This window comes from Photinus pyralis, unplaced genomic scaffold (assembly GCF_008802855.1).
Source record: "Photinus pyralis isolate 1611_PpyrPB1 unplaced genomic scaffold, Ppyr1.3 Ppyr1.4_LG10, whole genome shotgun sequence".
Lineage (NCBI taxonomy): Eukaryota > Metazoa > Arthropoda > Insecta > Coleoptera > Lampyridae > Photinus > Photinus pyralis.
Window position 1 is genome coordinate 10,309,764 of NW_022170250.1, and position 27,231 is coordinate 10,336,994.

Here is a 27,231-nt window from a genome sequence, read left to right on the forward strand (position 1 = left end):
ACAAAGTAGATGTAACTTGCATAAACTATGTGTGATAATTTCGTCATGCCTTGATCACTGAAACGAATATTTTAACAATTTGTTTCAATTATAGCGCTTAATTAACAATTTGAACCAAATCTCTGTGTTGCGGCGATTCGGACGATCTTGTTACTAGCACTGTCGATGTCGCTATTGATTTGGGTCAGGGGATCCTGATATAATTAGGGCGGAAAAAAAGGAGAAGTTTAATTCATTCAAATGACCACTCCAAGCCGAAAACTAGGTTCCTCTAGTTAATCTTTTAACAAACCCCAATGTTTAGTGGTACAGACGTCGAGAGTCAAGAGGAACTTTTCAGTTTAATTGGTTTTAGCTTCTGCATAATAATAAAAAGAAAAGAAAGCAATTAACGCTCCCTCAATAAAAGCTAATAAGACATTGCATTTCCAAAAAATCGCGGTAAAATGGATAAGGGGATCTTAAAAAAAAACCTAAGTGAGCGCGAATATGTTTTTTAAAATCTAGTTATACGGTCGCTATGATCCTATAAAATGCTACAACTCCTGAAATGTTGTAATATTCTGAAGAGATCCTCAGTAACACCCTAAGATTCTGAAATCCTTAAGTCCTAAGATTCTAAAGAATAGTAACATCGCTAAAGTCCAAGGTCTTCAAGACTCTAAGATCTTAAAAGAATCCCAACACAAATCGATTCCAAAAGATTTAAAAGGGCCTTCAAAAAAAAACCCAAAAGTTTATTCACTGATATCAAAGATCCCAAAGACATATCCAAAGGATTCACGCTAGCGTAACGGTACCGTTACGTGCCGCAAGGTGGTGACCGTTAACTTCTGTAACGATCACGTGGCCGATAACCCCAAAGAGCCATAAAAGTTCCATAAAACATTCAACAGAGGCCAGAAGAGACTGAAAAATACTGAAGATCTTTAATATCATTTTCTAAGAAGATTTTGAAGATCCTCAACCTAAAGATCCTTGAAGATTTCTTAAAATCTTTACATCAGACCTATACATATTCTAAAAAATTCAAATGATCCCAATGCATCTTCAGAAGATTCTACACAACACAAAGATCTCAAGCGATCCCAAAAGTCAAAAACACCAATCGCAACGATGCTAAAGATATCAAAAGTTTCCTTAAGAATCCTAAGCGATCTCAGAAATCCCCAAAGCATACGAAAAAGCTTTATAGGATTCTCAATATTTTCCCAAAGACGTATATCTTTCCCAAAAGGGGCGTGGCTTCCAAAAATTCAGATCATTCCAAACGTTTTCCACAAATCACAAAACTCCAAGTTCCAAAATTACAGAGACCGCCAGATTCTAAAAATTTCCAACACATTCCAAAAATTAAAAGATTCTAAAGATTCAACAGATTCAAGAATTACAAATCCTAAAGAATTCAAAGATTCCAAAGATTCCAAAGATTAATAAAGATTCAAGATTCCAAGATTCTAAAGATCTCTAAAGATTCTAAAAAGGTTCTAAGATTCAAAGATTCAGAAAGATTCAAAAGATCAAAGATTCAAAAGATTCAAAAGATTCAAAAGATTCAAAAGATTCAAAAGATTCAAAGATTCAAAAGATGTCAAAAGTTCAAAAGATTCAAAAGATTCAAAAGAATCTCAACAGATTCAAATCAAAGATTCAAAGATTCAAAAGATGCACAGATCAAAAGATTTCAAAGATTCAAAAGATTCAAAAGATTCAAAAGATTCAAAGATTCAAAAGATTCAAAAAGATTCAAAAGATTTCAAAAGATCAAAGATTCAAAGTTTCAAAAGTTCAAAAGATTCAAAAGATTCAAAGATTCAAGAGATTTCAAATAGATCTTAAAGATTCTAAAGTCTAAAGATTCTAAAGATTCTAAAGATTCTCTAAAGTATCTAAAGATTCTAAAGGATTCTAAAGATTCTAAACATTCTTAAGATTTCTAAAGAATTCTAAAATTTCTACAAGCATTCTAAAGATTCTAAAGATTCTAAGATTACTAAAGATCTAAAGATTCTAAAGATTCTAAAGATTCTTAAAGATTCTAAAGATTCTAAGATTCTAAAGATTCTAAAGTTCTTAAAGATTCTAAGTTCTAAAAGATGTCTAAAGATGTCTAAAGATTCTAAAATTCTAAAGATTCTAAGATTCAAAGATTCTAAGGATTCAAAGATTCTAAGATGCTAAAGATTCTAAAAGATTTTCTAAAGAAGATCTTTCTAAAGTTATAAAGATTCTAAAGATTCTAAGGTTCTAAAGATCTAGAAGATTCTAAAGATTCTAAAGAATTCTAAAGATTCTTAAAGATTCTAAATTTAAAGATGCTTAAAGAAGATCAGATTCTAAAGATTCATAAAGTGTTCTAAAGATCTAAAGTTCTAAAAAGATTCTAAGATTCTTAAAGATTCTAAATTCTAAAGATTCTTAAAGTTCTACGATTCTAAGATTCTAAAGATCTCAAAGATTCTAAAGATTCTTAAAGATTCTAAAGATTTCTAAGATTCTAAAGACTTCTAAAGATTCTAACATTATGTCTAAAATTCAAATGATGCTAAATATAGCTAAAGGATGGTTGAAGATCCCTTCCCAACAACACATATGTTCTCGCGTTAACTTACAACAATGGCCACCATTGGCATTTTTTAATGGCCCAGCGCATTTATGTCGTTTTGCCATGAAGCTGCCGAAATGCGGATTTACCGCCATGCTAAATAACCAACAGTTTGCCGATCAATAATTTGATTAGTATGCCAGTAAAGGTCCATGATTTTCTGCAGAATATGCCCACACGCAAAGAGTGTATGAAAAATGTAAATTTATTTATACTTTCATATGACATTTTTGATAATTATGTATTCATCGATTATTAGTATTAGCTTCCGGTATTTTGTTGTTGTGCGCCGGCTTACGCCCACCATCCCTATCGCCGCAGTTCGAGCCATACTTCATGGCACAGTCCTCCACATCTTTTTCGTTGCATTGCAACACAGAGGATTTTTTCTAAACCGCAACTACACAAAAAGTACCCATTAATTACGTATACATGAAAAAAAAAGTTACGTAAATGGACTATTTACAATTAAAATTTTTAATTATATTTTATCACAACAAGGCTGCCTGTGTCCAAATCATATTGGCAGGACGTGCTTGTAACGAAATCCTACCTTAAAAGACAGAATTGTATACCAAAACAAAAAATGCTTACAAGGAGTAAATCACATGATTAAACGTGTTAGCAGCTCCAAATGGCTCTTGCCTTCCGACCAGACCAATCATTGACTCATGGCCACCTCAGTCCCTACGAGTTAGCTTAAAATACGTCTGCAGGTATCAGGCAGCGTCATTTGCCTCCATTAGGAGTGCAAAATATAACCTGATAAAGAATACTAAGTAATTAAAGCAAAGGGCAATTCCATGCACTACTGTTAGTGTAATATTTATCTAGCAATTATGTTTTTTTTAATACATACCGAATTTCTTAAAATGTTTTTTGAGATCCAAAGACAAATTCATTTTTTCACATTCCCCAATGTGTTCGCGATTTCCAATACTTGTGTGAAAGTTTATCAGCGCTTATTGTTGTTTGCTGGGCAATTATTGGACTACATGTCTCATTGAGCCTTATAACTCTTCTTGGGTTTTTAATATATTTCTCAAGAGTCAAAACATTTATATAGGAGAAAATAAAGACTGACAGCGTGGATCATTTTACAATGCTTACCCATTATTCGTTGGCTCATTGGTGCGCAAGCGTTTATTGTATACGCGTGAAATGAACGCATGTGAGTACTTGCGAGTTGAACAATCATTCACATTCGTTGTGAAGCCGCCATATTTGTTGTTTTTCTCTGCGAAGTGAAGGAGTACTAACGTGCCGAAATTCGCAATCACTCTGTAGTTCCACTATTCTGTTATGGAGCTAAAAAGCCTTTGGGGGCTGGCGGGAATTGCACTCAAATCATCTCAAATAATCTGCAATGAAAGTCTTCTAGCTGCAAATTTTTTTTTCGGACGTACGAGGCTTGCACTATCATCATCAGACTGAAACGTTCGAAGTATTTATCCAAACAACATCATTTTTTATCTGTTTTTGGCTTGTTTGATAATCGTCAGAAAAAAACACATGGTAAACTAGATACTATGGTAAGTAATGTAACCTGTTTTATTTATTCTAATGAGGCATTCGTTTGGACACTCTTTTCCTAATACGCTTGCTCCATTAAACACATGCCTTCTGTTCGCCAGCATTCATTGCTTTAAGTAAATTGGCCAAAAGCATTTCTGTTTTGTCGAGAGGTAAAGCCAAATGCAGCTGGGATAATTGCCATTGGACGATCTACCATTCCATCACCTCATCGGAAATTCCACAACATAATATGATCTATATCATATAAATAAAATAGATAAATAATTAGGTGTTCATTTTCATATTTGTTACAACAAAAACCATAAATTAAAAATAATTTATATGTATAAATGTATAATGCGGAAACAACAACAAAAGTTTTTTCTTTATATGCAATATCAACACTTTATATAAAATTTCCACTAATTCGTACGTCTGCCAGTAGAAGAGAGTTTCTATCTGTCAAGTATACCAGAGACAGCAACGCACTGTCGTTGGATAGTCCAAGCAAAAGAGTTGACAATTTTCACATTTGACTTCCAAACAACAAAAAATTCATTGTTTTTAAAAGATTAAAATAATTAATCTTTATAGGTCACCTGAACTTTAAGAAAAGACAATTATTTCCTGTAAGCTGTGCGACAATCGAAAGTTTACGGAGCTGTAATTTGATATAAACAGTTTCATTTTCTTCCTCTTTCTTCATCTCAACCTGTGTATGTTGCTACCAATAAAGCAAATTTCATATCACTCATCTGTTTGGCTTATAGTAGTCACTGTTCGTCTTTACTCAAGATTTCTCGCACGCACTACTTGTTGTAATGGTGTATTGGGCTTCGCAATAGGTCTTTTAGAGAAAAGATTATTATCTGTCAAATGTGAAACAATTAATGATCTCAAGCGAAGTTACATTGATTGCATCTTTTGCTAGATGTATGTAGTTGACTGCACATTAAAATGCAGAACTCATTTCCCACTATTAAGTTTATGAAGATCATTTAAAACATCGCGAACAGTTATATGCTGCATTATGCTTGAAGGATTTTATTTAATTCTGATTTAATAATATGTGTCACACAATTTTTAATAATAAAAAATTGCTATAAACATGTCGGATGGAACTAAGTCTCGCAGTCCACTACTCCAACATTATAAAAAAATTGTCTAAGTTCAGTAGCCTTCCAAAGCGTTCCAATCACCTGAAAGAACGTGGTTTCCTATTAAACTCTTCAGGCCAAAAGCTTTTTTAAATTAATTAAACGATCATTTAAAGTTTGACAATTTTTTACTTAACAGAATGTACGTACCCATCAGCGCCACAAAAAAACAGTAACTTTCGAATAACTCCCATACACATCACCAATGCAGTATGAGTCAATAAAAAAAGGCGTACCAACCCATTTGAAGCCTCACTTAGAGGTGTTTCTCCTTTGTGGTAATCTTTATCTAACGTTGGCAAAAGGATTGTCATCTTAACTCGCATCTAGCTTTAAATTATACCATTCTTTTATTATATATTGTCCACGAACACGACATTTACTGCATCCAGCATAAGCCGTGTATGACTTTGGTCATTTTTATAAAAGCGGCCGCTGGGCATCAGCAAGTAACGCACGTTACACATAATAAATGATTTTATACTGAATTCCCGTTATTATCCAATGATTTCAGTTCTGGATACAAATGATTTTTTCAAGTAATCTTGAGAGAGGTGTTCGAAGCTCTCACAATAATCTGCCAATAGGAAAAGGTGAATTCAGCCGAGATCGGTTTACGACCTTATTACAGATGACGCGCACAAAGATTTACTTGAACTTTTATGATTGGGTAGCCATCGAATGTTTAATTGTCAGTAAATAAACAGAGATCAAATCAGAAATATTTTTTAAACATTTTTATAACTTTGGAGCATATTCCAACAAATATAAACTGCCCCATCGCGCATATCTTGCACTTATACATTCCCTGGTGTATTCATTAAGGCCGTGCATCTCTGCATTGTGAAAATATTCCGGGTTAGTTGAATAACCAAAGTCAGTAATGTGACCATGCGATGTGGTTATCATTATTTCCAGCGACCAGTTCTTGTAAAAAAGATAGTCGAATCAAGCATTTTGATTGAACCACGCTTGCAAGCACCTTGCTCCATCGGTTACACCACTGAGGTACAATCAAGATGCCCTTCCGTCGTTCTGAAAGAAACTTTCTGCATTTATCAAAGAGGGATTTTCATTTAAAATTCTTCGTTGCTGTATTAATCGATGGAAACCATCTGAGGCGTATAAGTCAACAGCATTCTAAGATTCTAAAGATTCTAAAGATTTCTAAAGATTCTAAAGATTCTAAAAGATTCTAAAAGAATCTAAAGATTAAATAATTTCTAAAGACTTCAAAAGATGCTTAATATGCTAAAATGGTTGAAGATCTTTAGGTCATAAAGTTGTTAAAAATTAAAAATTGAAAACCTTAATGTCTTCAATGTCACGAAGTTTCTTAATTAGATCAATTATCGTAAAGAACTGAAGGATAAGATAGGAGATCCCAAGACTCAACAATTTTCAATACCGCCAAAATGTGATGTGATTCTAAGGGTTCTGCAGACCGTAAAAAACCCTAAATTATACTTACATCCACAGATCTTAAAGTCCCAAAAATCTTCACATCCTATAGATTCATAAAGAGTCTCAAAGGTCTTAAAGATCTTAGAGATCCTAAAGGATCCTAGAGGAAATACAACAAGGTCTTGAATGATCCTGAAATCTAACGATCTTGCAGAATCCTAACGATCTTAAGGATGCTGAAGCTCCAAATAGTAACTAAATATACTATAGATATAATGATAGTATAAGGTACTAAAGATAACAAGATACTAAAAGAATGCTAAGATGGCTAAGATATTAAAGATGCTAAAGATGGCTAAAGATACTAAAGATACTAAAGGATACTAAGATACTATAGATACTAAAGACTAAGATACTAAAGATACTAAAGATATAACAGATACTAAAGATACTAAAGAGTACTAAAAGATACTAAAGATACTAAATGTACTAAAGCATACTAAGATATAAAGACATACTAAAGACACGTAAAGGACACTAAAGATACTAAAGAACTAAAAGATAATAAAGATACTAAAGATACTAAAGATCAAAGATCTAAAGATACAAAGATACTATAGACGATACTAAGAATACTTAAAAGATACTAATACTAATATATACTAAAATACTAAAGATTACTAAAGATACTAAGATACTAAAGATAACTAAAGATACTAAGATACTAAAGATACTAAAAGATATAAGATACTAAGATACTAAGAACTAAAGATAACTAAAGATACTAAAAGATACTAAAAGATACATAAAGATCGTAAGATACTAAGATACAAAGATACTAAAGTACCTAAAGATACTTACAAGATACTAGAGAATAAAGATACTAAGATACTAAGATACTAAAGCATACGTAAAGATCTAAAGATACTAAAGATACTAAAGATGATAAAAAGTATGAAGATACTAAAGAACTAAAGATACTCTAAACGAACTAAAGATCTACTAAAGATACTTAAAGATATAAAGTACTAAAATACTACAAGATACTAAAGAACTAAAAGATACTAAGATACTAAAGATACTAAAGATACTAAAGATTACTTAAAGATACTAAAGATACTAAAGATACTAAAATACTAAGATATAAAGATACTAAGATACTAAAGATACTAAAGATACTAAAGATACCTAAAGATACTAAAGATACTAAAGATACTAAGATACTAACAGATATACAAGATACTAAAGATTACTAAAATACTAAAGATACTAAGATACTAAAAGTATAAATCGTAAAGATACTAAAGATACTAAGATACTAAAGATACTAAAGATACTAAAGATACTAAAGATACTGAAAGATACTAAAGATACTAAAGATACAAGAATTACTAAAGATACTACAAGATACTAAAGATATGAAAGATACTAAAGATACTACAAGATACTAAGATACTAAAGATACCTAAAGATACTAAAAGATACTACAAGATACTAAAGATACTAAAGATACCTAAAGATACTAAAGATACTAAAGATACTAAAGATAGCTAAGAGATACTAAGATACTGAAGATTACTAAAATACTAAAGATATTAAAATATTACTAAAGATACTATAAGATCTAAGATACTAAGATATCAAAGATACTAAAGCATACTAAGATTACTAAAGTACTAAGATACTAAAGATATATAATAGTAACTAAAGATCCTAAAATACTAAGCTACTAAAGATCTACAACATCTCCAAAGATCCCGCAAAGATCCTAAATCCCGAAAAATTCTTAGGTTACTCTGAAGCGATCCTGAAGGTCTTAAACGATCCTGGAGATGCCTAAACAGATCCTGAAGCTCCTACCTATCCTAACGACCCTAACGATCCTAAGGTCTAGCGTGCATAACGATCCTAACGCTTTCCTAAAGATTCTAAAATCCTAAATATCCTAAAGAATCCCTACAGATCTAAAGATACTAAGATTGTAAAATGCCAGAAGACCTAATCCTTAAAAAGATGCTTAAATATTCCGAGATTTTGTAAAAACTATTCCGGATTCAAGCATTCCAAAGATTTCAACGAATTTTAAAGACTCCAACGATTTTAAATATTCCAATAATTCCAAAGATTTCAAATATGCCAACGATTCCAAAGGTTCCGAAGATTCGGATGATTCCAATTAATACAACGATTCCAACATTTGCAAAGGTTTTAATGATTGCAAAGGTACCATCAGTCCATCACCTAATCGGTACCACCCCTTAAAAAGGAATAACTTGTATCCTCACTTTTAAATATTCCAATAATTCCAAAGATTTCAAATATGCCAACGATTCCAAAGGTTCCGAAGATTCGGATGATTCCAATTAATACAACGATTCCAACATTTGCAAAGGTTTTAATGATTGCAAAGGTACCATCAGTCCATCACCTAATCGGTACCACCCCTTAAAAAGGAATAACTTGTATCCTCACTTTCTCTCTAACACAGACTTAAAAATGACTGTTAATCAATTCTGTTCCTATAAAAATCATCAAAAGTACCGACTAAGCTTTTATGGCATCTTATTAACCGTTAAGGGATACACCTCTCTAAGATACCTTAAGAGACTTTAAGAACATGGGCCTCTAAGACAATATAGAGTTTCTATCGTAGGAAATTCTTTCAAAAACCAAGAGTTTATAAAGGTAATATAATGACTTAAGAGCCCTAAAAAAGCGTTCAAACGCCATAGTGTCCCCAAAGTTTTCAAGGGCAACCAAGAGACTTCCAATTTTGAAAAAATTTTAAAAATACATTAACACGCTTTAGGACTGGTTAAGAAAATTGAAGTACAATTAGGTCTTTGAGTCTCCAGAAGATTTTCAAAATTTTAGAAGTTTATATGGGCCTGTGTGGGTCCCTCAGCACTTAAAGGACCATTACAAGAATTTTTAAGAAACGTTAAAGGTCGGCTATTTTGAGAACTTTAAGAATCGTCATGAGTGTTTGATAAGCGAACACTAAAAAGTCTTTGTGAGTCCTGACCCTCTCTCAAAGGGCTTACTAAAGATTTCTGAATGCTTTAGAGTCTTTACTAGGCTATACCGGTTAAGAGCTTTCAAAAAGAGCTGAGTCAAAACTGGACACTACCGCTGCGCTTTGGCCATATGCTGGATCGTGAGCACCACATTCTAATCAACTTCGGCGTGAGAAACGTCGCGAAACGATGGAAGTACGTGCAGTGGTAATGAACTCCATTCAATTAAAAATTGGTTTACCATTCTCTTTGAGTGGATTTGGGAATAGACTGGTATTGATAATTCGGTACGCATTTACTACCCTAAAAAAACACTAAGGGTAGGACTAAGTTAGCAGGGCGTTTTATCTTGAATCATTTACCCAGTTCTTTTACTCTTGTTTCGGATTTCAGGTGCGAGAAACTAAAACGTCGATAAGTGCCTTTATTTATGCATGACGTTGCGTTCTCCCACTAACCCGGATACGTCTCCTTTTTAAGATTCCCGCAGCGAAGGTGGGAAACAAAAATTAAGCAAATCGTTCCGAAAAACCTCCCTCGCGTTTACTTAGGCCGAAATTTCGTCAGACCCAACCGGCGTATCCTCCCGAATTTAAAGTCAGACCGCACTTGATTTAAATTGCTCTTAATTAAGTTGAGCGCCATCCCTTCGGGTTTATTAATTATTGGGAAACTCAATCCGAATTTAATTACACTCGCATGTCGTACAAACGACGGAGGCGTTTTGTAGGTTTCCAATAGCGCTAAACACGCCATTCTTTCTGTTACAGGTTTTGCGACGACGGCACCGTAGGCGAAGGTAATGGAAATCCTCCGCGAATTGTATTGAGAGCCCACGATTGACCGTAAGGACGCGAAGGCGAAGACAGTAGAACCCCAAGGGGACGTTGTTGAAATCTACGTCGTGGAAATACCGATTTGTGTCAATATCCTTGTAAACATTAGCTTAGGGTAAATGTTGAACTCTTGTTCGGGTGGTGTGATTATCGTATTAAGGACAATGTGATGTTTATGTTTTGGTGCAGTGTGGACGCGTAATGCTAATTACATCGTCGAAATGGTGCGATTCCTTCTGGTGCTGTTTTGTTGGTTTACGCTCGAATCGACAGCTTTACCTCCAGTTATACGAATCGGTAAGTCTTTTTACGTTGACCTTTAGTTGTGTGTGTAGAGGACTGGTTTCGCTTTAATTCGGGTATTTGTATGTAAAATCGGATGGGTTCGGTGTTTGGTTTAAATATTTCAGGGCGCCTTTAAACATGCACAGCTTTTCCGGTCGAGCTTGATCCTAAAAGCTTCAACTTTCAGGTCCGATTGCACAAACCACGCAATTCCCTGCCATTATCTATGCGTCTAAGATGTAACTGAGACAGCTTAAATTACACGAACTTCCAATTCTTGAAGGATTGGTATTAACTTTTCCATCAGAGATTCTAAATGAAGTTGACATTTGTATATCATCGCCGATCCGTACGAGTTTATCCAGGTCAGGATAAATTAGTAACGTCACTTTCCCGTAGAGATTCATCCACCAAAGTATACATCAACCAATATAATTACATTGATTAAACTTTTATTCAAATTGTACTGCTTTTAAGTACCTGTAGTTTATTAATGAGTCACTACCATCAAAACTATATTTCACACTTTACTACACACGACCGATGGGAAAACTTAAAGCATGAGGTGAAAATTTTAATTTTGGCATCGCATCGGCTAGCTAATATCGACTGTCATACCAAAACACAAATATTTGCAATTCTTTGTACTCGCATTCATATACAAAATTAATAAAAACTGAAACGTATGCAGATGTGTATTTTGCGAATATTATTAACTGAATATGGTTCCAATGCAAACAATATAATTATGCTTACGGAATTTTCGATACATCCAAATTTGTTAACGTAATACTTTGATGTACAGTTCAACAATTCACCTTTGTTTGCATTTCCCATTTATGATTTGAGTACGAAACCACGTATTGATGCTACACAATAAATAACGTAACATAACTTCCTATGTGTAGTATCTGCTTGTAAAGCAACCACTATTCTACACGTAAATTTTAGGAGGGGGGCACGATCAGAAGGAAAAAATCTCTAATTCTCTCAGCTGGGAGATATAAACCACTAAAATAGTAATTTTTATGCAAATATGCTTTTAAACTACTATGCGATCAAAAATAAGTTGCTGTAATCCTTTGGAATTTTTGTTTACATTGGAGATCGTACTTAACTTGAACTTCCAAAGGCGACTCGACAGCAACTCATTTTTGATCGCCCGTTATTAAATACAATGCGATGCAATTTTTGGTTACACCAGCTAGCTCGTGATGGCATCCTACTCCTAAGTAGCCTAAACGCATGACCACACTTTTTTTTAGTTTACAGGTGAACGTTTGGGAGGTATTACGAATTTAAAAACCTACCTGATGCAATGTGAGGATTATTGCTATTTACAACACAAAATCTAAGGTGTACGATCCACGATCTACAAACCATGTAACGGTTTAGTTACACGTACAAAGGTCGAAGACCTCACTTGCATAGAATAAATTGGAACCTCTACGGCAATGGCAATAATCTTATATCTAAAGCACCCAAAATGGTACACATATACTCAAAGAACCAAGCTAGAATCAGTACTGTAAACAGAGGGGAACGAATCTTTCAGGTTCCAAGAGATCGTGGAAACCGCGCCCCCTTTTCGCAACACGTTTCTCGTTATCACTGGTTATTGACAGACATAGTTTCTTTCATATTCGCTACGAAGCGGTACATTTTCTTATACCAAACAAAATACAAATTCTAAATGTACTTTTTTAATCAATCCTCCCGCGACAACCAAAAATTCACTATTTACAACAAAAGATTTACGCCTTATGATCTGCATCTAATGTTAAAAACCTTTAGAGTACCTTAGGAATCTAAATTTCAAGTATATCATCACTAATAAAAAAAAAACACCTAAAATATAAACAATCCTCAGTAAATCAAAGATACCTGGAATTTGAACATTCTTATAGATTTCATGGACTTAAGGATCTTAAGGGCCTCAAAATTCCAAGAATCTTAAAAATCTCAATAATATCAAAAATTTCAAGAATCACAAGAACCTCAAGAATCTCAAGAATCTCAAGAATCTCAAGAATCTCAAGAATCTCAAGAAACTCAAGAATCTCAACAATCTCAAGAGTTTCAAGAGTTTCAAGAATATCAAGAATCTCAAGAATCCCAAGAATCTCAAGAGTCTTAAAGGCCTCAAATATATATAAAGTGACAACAATCTAAAGAATTCCAAAAATTTTAATGATGTAAAGAATCACAAAAAATCTCAAGAAACTCGAGTTCTAAGAATCTCAAGAATCTCTACAATATCAAAAATCTCAAGAATCTCAAGAATCTCAAAAGTCTCAAGAGTTTCAAGAGTCGTAAGAGTTTCAAGAATCTCAAGAGCCTCAAGGGTCTCAAGAGTCAAGAAATTCAAGAATTTCAAAAATCTCAAGAATCTCAGGAATCTCAGGAATCTCAAGAATCTCAAGATTTTCAAGAATCTCAAGAATTTCCAGGGTCTCAAGGATCTCAAGAATCTCAAGAATCTCAAGAATCTCAAGAATCCCAAGGATTTCAAGAGTCTCAAGCGTCTCAAGAGTCTCAAGCGTCTCAAGGGTCTCAAGGGTCTCAAGAGTCTCAAGAGTCTCAAGAAATTCAAGAATTTCAAGAATCTCAATAATCTCAAGAATCTCAGGAATCTCAAGAATCTCAAGAATCTCAAGAATCTCAAGAATCTAAAGAATCTCAAGAATTTCAAGAATCTCAAGAATCTCATAAATCTCAAGAGTTTCAAGAGTCTCAAGAGTTGGCCTCAAATATATATAAAAGTGACAACAATCTAAAGAATTCCAAAAATCTTAAGGATGTGAAGAATCTCAAAAATCTCAAGAAACTCGAGTTCCTAGAATCTTAAGAATCTCTACATTATCAAAAATCTCAAGAATCTCGGGTCTCAGGAGTCTCAAGAATCTCGAGTTTCGATAATCTCAAGAGTGTCAAAAGTCTCAAGAGTCTCAAGAGTCTTAAGAGTCTCAAGAAATTCAAGAATTTCAAGAATCTCAATAATCTCAAGAATCTCAGGAATCTCAAGAATCTCAAGAATCTCAAGAATCTCAAGAATCTCAAGAATCTCAAAAATCTCAAGAATCTCAAGAATCTCAAGAAACTCAAGAATCTCAACAATCACAAGAGTTTCAAGAGTTTCAAGAATATCAAGAATCTCAAGAATCTCAAGAATCTCAAGAATCTCAAGAATCTCAAGAATCCCAAGAATCTCAAGAGTCTTAAAGGCCTCAAATATATATAAAGTGACAACAATCTAAAGAATTCCAAAAATTTTAATGATGTAAAGAATCACAAAAAATCTCAAGAAACTCGAGTTCTAAGAATCTCAAGAATCTCTACAATATCAAAAATCTCAAGAATCTCAAGAATCTCAAAAGTCTCAAGAGTTTCAAGAGTCGTAAGAGTTTCAAGAATCTCAAGAGCCTCAAGGGTCTCAAGAGTCAAGAAATTCAAGAATTTCAAGAATCTCATTAATCTCAAGAATCTCAGGAATCTCAGGAATCTCAGGAATCTCAGGAATCTCAGGAATCTCAGGAATCTCAGGAATCTCAAGAATCTCAAGATTTTCAAGAATCTCAAGAATTTCCAGGGTCTCAAGGATCTCAAGAATCTCAAGAATCTCAAGAATCTCAAGAATCTCAAGAATCTCAAGAATCTCAAGAATCCCAAGGATTTCAAGAGTCTCAAGCGTCTCAAGAGTCTCAAGCGTCTCAAGGGTCTCAAGGGTCTCAAGAGTCTCAAGAGTCTCAAGAAATTCAAGAATTTCAAGAATCTCAATAATCTCAAAAATCTCAGGAATCTCAAGAATCTCAAGAATTTCAAGAATCTCAAGAATCTCATAAATCTCAAGAGTTTCAAGAGTCTCAAGAGTTGGCCTCAAATATATATAAAAGTGACAACAATCTAAAGAATTCCAAAAATCTTAAGGATGTGAAGAATCTCAAAAATCTCAAGAAACTCGAGTTCCTAGAATCTTAAGAATCTCTACATTATCAAAAATCTCAAGAATCTCGGGTCTCAGGAGTCTCAAGAATCTCGAGTTTCGATAATCTCAAGAGTGTCAAAAGTCTCAAGAGTCTCAAGAGTCTTAAGAGTCTCAAGAAATTCAAGAATTTCAAGAATCTCAATAATCTCAAGAATCTCAGGAATCTCAAGAATCTCAAGAATCTCAAGAATCTCAAGAATCTCAAGAATCTCAAGAATCTCAGGAATCTCAAGAATCTCAAGAATCTCAAGAATCTCAAGAATCCCAAGGATTTCAAGAGTCTCAAGCGTCTCAAGAGTCTCAAGAGTCTCAAGCGTTTCAAGGGTCTCAAGAGTCGCAAGAGTCTCAAGAAAGTCAAGAATTTCAAGAATCTCAATAATCTCAAGAATCTCAGGAATCTCAAGAATCTCAAGAATCTCAAGAATCTCAAGAATCTCAAGAATCTCAAGAATCTCAAGAATCTCAAGAATCTCAAGAATCTCAGGAATCTCAGGAGTCTCAGGAATCTCAGGAATCTCAAGAATCTCAGGAATTTCAGGAATCTCAATATTCTCAAGAATCTCAAGGATCACAAGATTTTTCGAGAATCTCGAGAATTTCAAGAATCACGAGAATCTCAAGAAATTCAAGAATCTCGAATCTCGTGAATCGCGAGAATCTCAAGAATCTCAACAATCTCAGGGATCTCATGAATCTCAAGAAGCTCAAGAATCTCATGAATCTCCAGAATTTCAGGAATCTCTGGAATCTCAAGAATCTCAAGAATTTCAAGAATCTCAAGAATCTCAAGAATCTCAAGAATCTCAAGAATCTCAAGAATCTCAAGAATCTCAAGAATCTCAGGAATCTCAGGAGTCTCAGGAATCTCAGGAATCTCAAGAATCTCAGGAATTTCAGGAATCTCAATATTCTCAAGAATCTCAAGGATCACAAGATTTTTCGAGAATCTCGAGAATTTCAAGAATCACGAGAATCTCAAGAAATTCAAGAATCTCTAATCTCGTGAATCGCGAGAATCTCAAGAATCTCAACAATCTCAGGGATCTCATGAATCTCAGGAATCTCAAGAATCTCAAGAATCTCAAGTCTCAAGGATCACAAAAGTCTCAAGAATTTCAAGAATCTCAAGAAATTCAAGAATCGCGGATCTCGTGAATCTCGAGAATCTCAAAAATCTCAAGAATTAGGGAGAATTAATAACTCAACACCTTCCCCTAATTTCTTCGATGTCCACCTCATGTTGAGTTCGAGAAAACATGGATACCCTCAATTAATCTCAACAATCTCAGGAATCTCAGGGATCTCATGAATCTCAGGAATCTCAAGTCTCAACAATCTCGAGAATCTAAAAAAACTCAAGAATCTCAGGAATTTCAGGAATCTCAGGAATCTCAGGAATATCAGGAATCTCAAGAATCTCAAGAATATCAACAATCTCAAGAATCTCAAGAATCTCAAGAATCTCAAGAATCTCAAGAATCTCAAAAATCTGAAGAATTTCAATAATCTCAAGAAGCTCAAGAATCTCAAGAATATCAGAAATCTCAAGAATCTCAGGAATCTCAGGAATCACAAAGAAACTCAAGAATCTCAAGATTCTCGAGAACCTCAGGAATCTCAGTAATCTCAAGAATCTTAGGAATCTCAAGAATCTCAAAAATCCAAAGAATCTCAAGAATCTCAAAAATCTTAAGAATCTCCAGAATCTCAGGAATCTCAGTAATCTCAAGAATCTCAAGAATCTCAAAAATCTCAGGAATCTAAAGAATCTCAAGAATCTCAAGAATAACAAGAATCTCAAGAATCTAAAGAATCTCAGGAATCTCAGGAAGCGCAAGAATCTCAAGATTCTCGAGAATCTCAAGAATCTCCAGATTCTCAGGAACCTCAGGAATCTCAGGAATCACAAGAAACTCAAGAATCTCAGGAATCTCAAGCATCTAAAAAAATCTCAGGAATATGAAACATCTCAAGGATCTCAGGAATCTCAAGAATCTCAAGTCCTAAGAATTTCAAGAATCTTGACAATCTCAGGAATCTAAAAAAATTCTCAGGAATCTCAGGAGTATCAGGAATGCCAGGAATCTCAGAAATCTCAGCGGTTTCAAGAATCTCAAGTACACTCCTTTTAAGGACAATAAACGTTGGACGTGTATAAAGAAAGTGGAGGGGTAGTAAAGCCAGGCTTCGTGTGGTTGCATGGACACGCAATCGAGGTAAACCCTATTAGACTCCTCCCTGCCGAAGAAGGCTCGTGCTTCTGAACTTTCAGAGACCTCCAACCAGTCCAAGGTCCGCTCCTTCGGCATTCGGCCGCAATGGCAACCTGCGGATTCTGGCGGAACCCTGTCAGTCGAAGAAGCCCTTCCCCTCCGCTCCGAGCCAGAGCCTGGAGTATACTCCTTTCTCCCTTTCCCTTTCTATTTTCAACGCTTTCTTCTTCTTCGTCAACTTCATAATCCTATTCAAATTCCAGTTCTCCTCTTAATTCCCTCCCTTCCCTTGCCTTTCCACCTGGTAACTTTTCTTTATTTTCTAATTCTTTTCACCTTCCGCGATTTACTTTTACCTTTCCCTTTTTCTATTCTCTTTCAAGTTCCCCCCTACTTATCCTTCCAATCTTCTGTATCATAACTCTTTCCCCTCTCCTATTCATCATCTCACCGAGTGCCTCCTCTCCCTCTCCCCTGTTCCTCCTTGCGCGTTTTTTTCTATTTTATTTTCGCACCTTTCTCTCAATTTCTATTTCTCACTGTTTTTTCCTTGGCTTCATCTTCCTCTGCTTTCCCATCTTGAAAATTGTTTTTCTTTTCGCTTTCCTATTAACTCCTTTCCACTCCCTTCTTCTTGACTACTTTTTATTCCTGTTCATCTATCTCCTTTTTCATTTCTATTTCTATTTCCCTTCATAAATCTTTGCTTGTCCTCTTCCTTTTCCTATTCAAGTCCGACCGACATCTCTTCCCTCACCTCTCTTCCCTTTTGCCCAACCTTATCTCGCATTTATCTTTTCCATTGTCACCTCCCATTGCCCCACTCTTACAATTCCCTTCCCCTTCCGCTTCCTCTACCTACTCTATTCTTTTCCTGGGTATCCTTTTCTCTGTGATTCATATTCCTCCTTAAGATAATCTTCTCCACCTTCTGAATTATAATTCTTTTCTCTTACTTTCTTTATATGTTGCCCTATCTCTATCTAGAGCGTTTTTTTTTTGCAATTTTCTTTATATTTAGCGTTATCTTTCCTTTTCTCTTGTCCCTTCCTCACTCTTACATTTTCCATTTTTTACGCAATTTTCCATATCTCTTCCCCTTTTCTTTCTATATCTCCTTTTTGACTCTTTCTTTTCACTTACTTTCGCGCCCTACTCTCCTGCCTTATTTTCCTGTCCCTTCTGCTACTTTTTCCTTTCTCATGCCACTCCTCGCCCACCTCATCTTTCCGTTTGTCATCTTTTATCACCGGTTTCTCTTTTCATCTCTGCCTTCTTGTCTTTCTTTAACTCCTTTCCGTTCTCGTTTCTTTGTTCCTCTTACTCTGCTTTGCTGTTTCCGTTTCTCTTTCAACTGTATTCGTCTCTTCGTCTTACCTTTCTTCTATCCACTTGTTTTGTTTTCTTTTGCTTCCGCTGTTTTCCTTTTCCATCATCCTCATCTGCTTTCACCTCATTCGTTCATTCTTTGCGTATTTGATATTACTTCACAATGATCTTCCTATTCCGTTTACATTCAGTTTCCATTGCCTCATTCTTTCCTTCCCCATCATCTGCACCGTTTATCCGGTATCTTCTTATGCTTGCCCTCCATCCAATTTTTTTTGTTATGCGTTCCATCTACCTAATTTTCCATTCTTTTGCTTTCTCCTGCTTTTCCTCTCCCTCGCCGTTTCTCTTTCTCCGCTTTATTCTACACCACTGCTGCTTCTCTGTTTTCTTTTCCTCTGCTCATCTTTTCTCTTTTTTGGCATCCACTTCACATCATTCTTCAGCTTCCTCATCTCCCTCTTTTCTCTAGTACTCTGTCTTCCTTCTCTCACTTTTGATCACATTTTTCATTTTCTAAACTCCTTCTTTCTTCATCCTTGTATCCCTATTTCTTTCTTCTCGTGCACATTTTCTAATTTTCCGTCATTTTCACGCATCTCTTCCACCCAACACCCAACCTTGCCCTGCATTTCACTTTTCCATCTTTCTACTGCCCATTCTTGTCTTTTCCTTCATTCTTCTTCACTCCCTTCCTTCACACTCCCTTCCCAACACTTCAGCATCTGCCATCACCATACCTTCTATTATTCCTTCTTTATTTTGCTTCTACCTCCCTTTCTCTTGCTTTTCTTTTGTCATTCTCTTTCCCCTTTCTTCCTATCCTGGTTCGTCATCCCTTTCTAGTATGTGTTGCCCTTCGGCTCGCTCGGCTTTGATTGGCTTTAGTGCCCATTTATTTCGATTGTAGCGAGTATCTCAGACATCGGGGCGCCAGCAGGCTCCATCAAGTTGATAAAAAATCAGTCACCGGCGATATGGAATGAAAGCGGATCCGACGCATTCTCTCTTTGAAATGTGATACGCCTTCTAGACTCGAGAACGCTACATTATTTTTTCTAGAGACTTTCCGTTTGGTATATAAGCAAATTGAAGCATGTTTGAAGGCAGTTCCAACATCGATGCCGAAGTGATAATTAGTGAAGCTCTTTCACGAATCTCTCGTGCCATTGCACCTTCCTACCAAAGCTTGAACGGAATGGGTCTTGAACTGCGTGACCTTCGTGAAATGTTGAAAATTCTTGTTGGAGCATATTCGTTTCTATAATCTCGTCCTCAGACTTGAGTCCGTATTTGGAACAGTTCAAAATTAATCTCATTTAGCACGACTACAGTTTTATGTAATTTGGCAATTAGCTAAACGAATTAGAGCAAACTGGATCAATCCCGAAAACCAATAAAACGTAACCGGGCACCTTCCGCGAATTCACAAATTTCATTTTGGCACCCTTTCAGCGCGGTTCAATCATTATTTACGAGATAATTCATCTTTTTTGTAATCGCGCTGGCGCATTCGCGTTCATCTAATGAGCGCCGCGTGGGCGTTTTATTTTGAAATATTGTTTTTAATGATCGTTCTAAAAACAATACGCGCCGAATGTTTACGTTGGAAGTATAAATATTTTCGACCGTGAATTCGCATTTAGGACCCTTGACCAAATTACTCACATCTGGATTGGACCGAATGTCAAACATGTCTACAGCAATGAGGAAGTGTCCCGAGTAAAATAAATTAGTTGCTGATTTAGTTTCCTGCCGCCGCCGGTTTACGTAAGCGAGCAATCACTTTTTGGGATTTTCGCGAAAATTTATGGGTCTGCGGAAAGTAGGTAAAAACGCAAACACTTGGCAGAGACGATTGTTTACCTAAGAATCGAAAGTCTACGACCTAATATTGCTATTGTTATTTTCGTTGGCATAAATATAGATGTTTTCCGCATCCAAAGGACGGGCTTAACCTATTATTTTCGATAAACTGATTTTGTTGTGTTCCACCGAACTTCCCTCTGTTTCTTTATGAAGGCTTTTAAAGATCCGCATAGCCTTAAAAAGAAGAGAAACCTTAAAAAACCGCAAGGTTCAAAAACCTTTAAAGAAACTTGAGTTTGTAAAAGGCCTATGAATGTTCTTGAAGGCTCTTGGAAACCAATTGGAAACAAAATATTGAGAAAATAAACTTGCTTTTTTATGTATTGTATATTATGTGTAAACGCAATGAACGTTGCGCACCCTGGACCACAACGCTCTCGTAGTAAAATTTATCTAAACGCAATCCCCCTGAACCAATAACCCAACAAAACGCAAATGCTCGCTCGTTTTACTTGTAATGGCAACTCGCAGAGAATTTCACGTCACATACGTTGAATTTAGGACACAGTGTTTTTTTTATCCTCAACTTTCGCTTTATACGAATTCGTCTTGAAATTTTTAGTTGAAAATAAATGTTACACGATCTAGAATGCCGCGCTCAACTTACATAAAGTCGAACTCGAAACTTGAAAGTTCAGCAAAGAATCCTTCTCTCCCACCCAATTTTTCCGAACCGAGTCTCAATGCCGTAACGGCTCTTTTAGTTTTATCTGAAAGAGCTTCATTCTCTCGCACATGTCGTTTTGTTCTCTTTTACTATGGAGCGGTACACGTATAAAAATGCCTACACTGGCAAATTTTGAAATTGGAAACCAAATCTTTCTAAGCCTAAAGCGACCACCTGCAACAGTACATTGTACAGAACTCGTTTCTGTTCTGAGGCAATAACGTCTCCTTTTGGTGGAAGGTAGATCAAATTAAATAAATGAAAACCAACGGCACAAATCATGTCAAAGATGCTATTTTGTGACGAACTCGCTTGCGGCCCGCCTGACAAATACTGAAAGCAAGTTCGGCACAAATAAAAGCACAATTGTGCCTTCAAGTTTCATTTTAAATAAAGGGGCCCATTTGTGCTCATCTCGCCTGTGGTTCGATCGGCATAGGTTGGCTTCAGGCAATGACATTTCTTTTAAGTAGGAGCTACCCGACGCTAAATAAACACTAAGAGCTATGCCGAGCAAACCGAAGGCCAGTTCGGCACAAATCACACTATTATTGTGCCGTAGACCTTCATTATCAGCCGAAGGATGGATATTGTGCCGAACTCGCCTGCTGTTTCTTGGTAGGGGCATATCAAGTTGAATAAGTACCTACCAAATCAATCTATGGCGAGCGGGACGACAACGCGGCACAAATCAGGGTACCATTGTGCTGTTGGGCTTGATTTTATAGAGAGGGGGATACTTTGTGCCGAAGTCCCCTGCGCCTCGCCCGGCAATGCCATTTCATCTAAGTGGGAGGTGCATGAAGCTAAAGAAGCATCAAAATAATCCATGGCAATAGAGCCGAAAGCGAGTTGGGCACAAACCAGACGATTATAGTGCCGTCGAGTTTCACTTTAAACTTCAGGGCGTATTTTGTGCCGAATTCGCCCGCAGTTTTTTGGTAGGGCGTATATCAAGTAAAAAAAGGCAAATCTATGACGAGTAAGACGACAGCACAGCACAAATCAGGGCACTATTGTGCTGTTGAGCTTTATTTTAAAGAGACGGGGATGTCTTGTGCCGTACCCGCCTGCGGCTCGCTCGGTAATGAATTTCTTTTCACTGGACACATGACGCCAAACAATCACCAATCCAGCATATGCCGAGCAAGTCAAAGGCACTAACCAGACTACTATTGTGCCGTGGAGTTTACTTTACACTGAAGAACGTAAATTCCAGAAAATCACCACGAAAATCAACCGAACTATTATACAATTACTAAATAATAAATAATAAATGGTAAATGATAAATTCGATCAGACTTCTCAATAAAAAGTTATAGACTAGAAACCAATTTCGAAAGAAAATTCAAAGGGCTGTAACTTTTGAACTAGTAGCCCAATTTTGGAACTGTTTGAAATTATGGATTCTACAGGCCACATTCTATAAGAAAATTTTTTTTCCGGGTCGATCTGAGACAATTTTTTTTCGGGGCTCAAAAAAAGGCAGTGTATAACCTTCCTTTTTACCAAAAATCGACTGCACCAAAATTTCTCGGGAAAACACTTTTTCTTATTAATTTTGGTGCGTAGAATTCAAAACAATTCGTACTTTTTCGATCAGACTTCTCAATCAAAAGTTATAGACTAGAAACCAATTTCGAAATAAATTTCAAAGGGCTGTAACTTTTGAACTAGTAGCCCAATCTTGGAACTGTTTGAAATTATGGATTCTACAGGCCACATTCTATAAGAAAATTTTTTTCCGTGTCGATCTGAGACAATTTTTTTTTCGGGGCTCAAAAAAAGGCAGTGTATAACCTTCCTTTTTTACCAAAAATCGACTGCACCAAAATTTCTCGGGAAAACACTTTTCTTATTAATTTTGGTGCGTAGAATCCAAAACAATTCGTACTTCGTGATATGATGAGTGATAAGTGATGTGATAAGTGATAAGTGATAAAGGATAAATGACAATATCAAATACAAATGACAAATGATAAATGAAAATGATAAATGATAAATGATAAAATGATAAATGATAAATGATAAATGATAAATGATAAATGATAAATGATAAATGATAAATGATAAATAAAATTTGATAAATGATAAATGATAAATGATAAATTGATAAATATAAATTGCATAAATGATAAATGGATTAATGATAAATGATAAATGATGTGATAAATGATAAATGATAAATGATAAATGATAAATGTAAATGATAAATGATAAATGATTAAATGATAAATGATAAATGATAAATGATAAATGATAAATGATAAAGATGATAAATGATAAATGATAAATGATAAATGATAAATGATAAATGATAAATGATAAATGATAAATGATAAATGATAAATGATAAATGATAAATGATAAAGATGATAAATGATAAAATGATAAATGATAAATGATAAATGATAAATGATAAATGATAAATGATAAATGATAAATGATAAATGATAAATGATAAATGATAAATGATAAATGATAAATGATAATGATAAATGATAAATGATAAATGATAAATGATAAATGATAAATATAAATGATAAATGATAAATGATAAATGATAAATGATATAATGATAAATGATAAATGATAAATGATAAATGATAAATGATGATAAATGATAAATGATAAATGAGGATAAATGAAATGAAATGATGATAAATGATAAATGATAAATGATAAATGATAAATGATAAATGATAAATGATAAATGATAAATGATAAATGATAAATGATAAATGATAAATGATAAATGATAAATGATGAAATGATAAATGATAAATGATAAATGATAAATGATAAATGATAAATGATATAATGATAAATGATAAATATAAATGATAAAGATAAATGATAAAATGATAAATGATTAAATGAAAATGATAAATGATAAATGATAAATGATAAATGATAAATGATAAATGATAAATTTAAATGATTAAATGATAAATGAGATAAATGATAAATGATAAATGATAAATGATAAAATGATAAATGATAAATGATAAATGATAAATGATAAATGATAAATGATAAATGATAAATGATAAATGATAAATGATAAATGATAAATGATAAATGATAATGATGAAAATGATAATGATAAATGATAAATGATATAAATGATAAATGATAAAGATTAAATGATAAATGATAAATGATAAATGATAAATGATAAATGATAAATGATAAATGATAAATGATAAATGCATAAATGAAAAAATTGATAAATGATAAATGATTAAATGATAAATGATAAATGATGATAAATGATAAATGATAAATTGATAAATGATAAATGATAAATGATGATGATAATAAATGATAAGTGATAAGTGATAAAGGATAAATGACAAATATCAAATGACAAATGACAAATGATAAATGATAAATGATAAATGATAAATGATAAATGATAAATGATAAATGATAAATGATAAATGATAAATGATAAATGATAAATGATAAATGATAAATGATAAATGATAAATAACGCCATTAGAAAATCGATGTCACTATATTATCCCCCTAGGCTGTTTTGAAAGCGACCTGTCATTTATCTTACAAGGACCTATAAAACCTCTCAAGAGAGCCCTAAAGTACTTGTAATGTTTTGGAAAGCTTTTAGAACACTTTCAGACAGCGCTAGAGGGCTCTGGAAAAAATGCGACAAACGGTAACATTAATTAAAGCGAAGAAATAATGAAACGACAATTATCGATGTATGCATTAATTTTATTACAAACCGTGCCAACTGCAGTAGTCGGCGGAACGGTATGGTAATCTCGGGCGCCACCAGGAGCTAATAAGGCAAACCTTGCTCCTGGTCAAATCAGGTGGTGTCGGAATGGTGAGAATCTACGTTGAAAATTACGAAAGAAAGAGAGAGAACGTCGGATTTTCCAGCGATAACGTTCATTATGATAAAAATCTGGTACGAACCTTAAAATTCGTGTTATTTAAGCGCGCTTCCAACAATACCACAATATCACCGCGTATATTCACAAAAAAAATTAAGAGAAAAGAATTCACTCCCACAGAAGACAAATGGGTTTTGGCAGCCGACCACAGATTAATCTCGTTGCGCATATGTGCCCGATTTTTAATTTTGGATACAATACGAAAGCACCTGTTCGTTGTTTTGACAGTATAGTACAGGACACGGCGTGAACACAATCGGTGATATTTCACTTTCTGTTGCAGATGTAGCGAGCGATGACTGAGAAATGCGTAATAAACGTCGACAAACGCGAGCTGTTTCCGGGAGAGACGCTGTCCGGTACGGTGGAGCTGAGCTTCAAAACGGGAAAGAGGGTGAAAGGTAAGGTCTATCACTTTGAAAAGGAACGCAAGCGGTCTGTTTGTAGATATAACGGTTACCCTCCACGGGGAAGGTGTCCTGCGTATAGCGCACGAGAATCGAGGCGACCCGATTATTGAGGAGTATATACATGAGGAAGTCGAGATACTCAAGCTGAAGAAGTACAACAGTGGTAGGTTGCTCCAAGTCGTCTGGGACCATTGCCTAACCCTCCCGGTCTGTTGTAGAGGAACGTGAGATAGTGCTCATTAAATCCGGCGACCACTTCTTCGAGTACTTCATTAAACTACCCAACAACCTACCCTCGACTTTCTCCCTGAAGCGCCTCAATATCTCCTACAGAGTTACGGTGGAGGTCGACGTGCAGGGCTTCATGGAGCCGCTCGAAGACTCCAAGTCCATTACAATTTGCAGTTACATCGACTTGAACACGGTGCTGATGCCGATCAGGGTAAGCCGTTTCAATCGTGAAACGCGTACATGGTGCGTGTTTCAGAGGCCGTTGCGAGCGACCTCCGTCAACGACTCCTGCTGCATTTGCTTCAAAATGCAGCCGCTCTCGCTCAAAATTGAACTGCCCCAAGGCGGATACGTGCCCTCGGAGATCGTCAACGTCGCCTGTTTCGTCCGGAACAAGTCGATGATGAACGTCTCGAAGGTCTCATTCAAAATAATCCAGGTAAGCGCCTCCTCGCGTCGGACTACCACTGACGATCCACGCGCAGGTGTTCGAATTGGTGGGGCGGTCCAAGACGTACAGAAAGGAAAGGCTCCTGCAGAAAATCTACGTGCCCGACAGCCAGGTACCGAAGGGCATGCAGAAACTCTTTCGGGCGCAGCTCCAGATTCCAGAACAGACGAAGGCTCCCAGCCTGACGAGCTGCCACATGCTCAGGATGCACTGCGAACTTGTGGTGAGCGCGCAGGATGACGTTTGTGACCAATTGCAACTGAGACGGTTTCGGTTTTAGGGAAAAGCGGTGTTGCCGTACCCGCATTTCGATCTAATCGCCAGTATTCCGTTTTATCTGGGAACGGTTCCCCTGCAATTCACCCCAATACCAGAACAATAGGACAAGTTTTCTGATATTTTTTTTACACGCTAGTTTAAGTGAATATTTGTACATAATTTGAAATAAAAGTATAACAACAATTGCTCCTTCTCCTTGGTTTTCTCCGCACCTTCTCACTTCCACTCTTCATTTAGTATACTCTTCTTCCTTTCTCATTACGTGTCCAAACCATTCCAGTCTTCGCTCCTGACCCGTTCCCTGAAATTTAATATGTACCGCTTCATACGAATAGTAATCGCGGGTAGACGGTAAGGGGGAGGGGAAGTGAAGATACAAGCGAGTCGTCAACGTTGCGTTGCATCTGCTTGCGGTTGGTGCAATATAGACGCGTGTCGTAAAGTTTGCGGTGGTTCCATTTTCTAGATCGTACGGAGTCAAGGAAAAGGAGAGAGACAGTTGCCATAGCGTATAGGTCGTCCGCTAAGATTGAGATTACGAGAATTAGATCGCGAATTTAACGTAAAAGGTTTAAGATGCGCATAGTAGAAGAAATTTACCAGAACAGTCAGTAGAAAAATGACCGGCTAGATTCATCCACTAGCGGCAAGATTCTGAAGGTAGAATTCACTAGATAGATCTTCTAAGAAACGTTAACATTAAAAATCTCTGCGATTATTTGGCACTCAACGTAACATGCAATCTGAATTCACCCAGAAAACCAATTTTCTTGATTAAAAAAGTGTGCCATACAAAGTGTGTCCCGGAATCTTAATCTATTTCAGCGCTGCGGTTAACCTCAATTGCGGCAATCAACCATCACTAATCACTATCATAATTTCGCCATGCGAACCTTTGAGACTGGGATAACGCGTGGATGTCAGTCTGACCTCTATCAACTACTGATGGGATTACTATTCATTCGAGGATTAATTTGAATGATGGGGGAAGATGAAAACAGAAGAACGCGTAATACCAAGATGACGTACCAGTACCAGAAGAGCCCTAACGAGTG

The 27,231-nt window shown here is 35.6% G+C and overlaps 1 protein-coding gene across 1 annotated transcript in view; it reads left to right on the forward strand.

The window, feature by feature from the left end:
- Nucleotides 1-26,352, forward strand: part of LOC116162484 — a 40,893-nt gene extending 14,541 nt beyond the window's left edge. The window contains exons 2-7 of the mRNA XM_031476108.1: nucleotides 25,089-25,206; nucleotides 25,253-25,378; nucleotides 25,434-25,657; nucleotides 25,703-25,885; nucleotides 25,932-26,120; nucleotides 26,178-26,352. Coding sequence (XP_031331968.1) covers nucleotides 25,101-25,206; nucleotides 25,253-25,378; nucleotides 25,434-25,657; nucleotides 25,703-25,885; nucleotides 25,932-26,120; nucleotides 26,178-26,279 — 930 coding nt within the window. The 5' untranslated portion in view covers nucleotides 25,089-25,100 and the 3' untranslated portion in view covers nucleotides 26,280-26,352. The remainder of the gene's footprint in view (nucleotides 1-25,088; nucleotides 25,207-25,252; nucleotides 25,379-25,433; nucleotides 25,658-25,702; nucleotides 25,886-25,931; nucleotides 26,121-26,177) is intronic.
- Nucleotides 26,353-27,231: the final 879 nt, after the last annotated feature.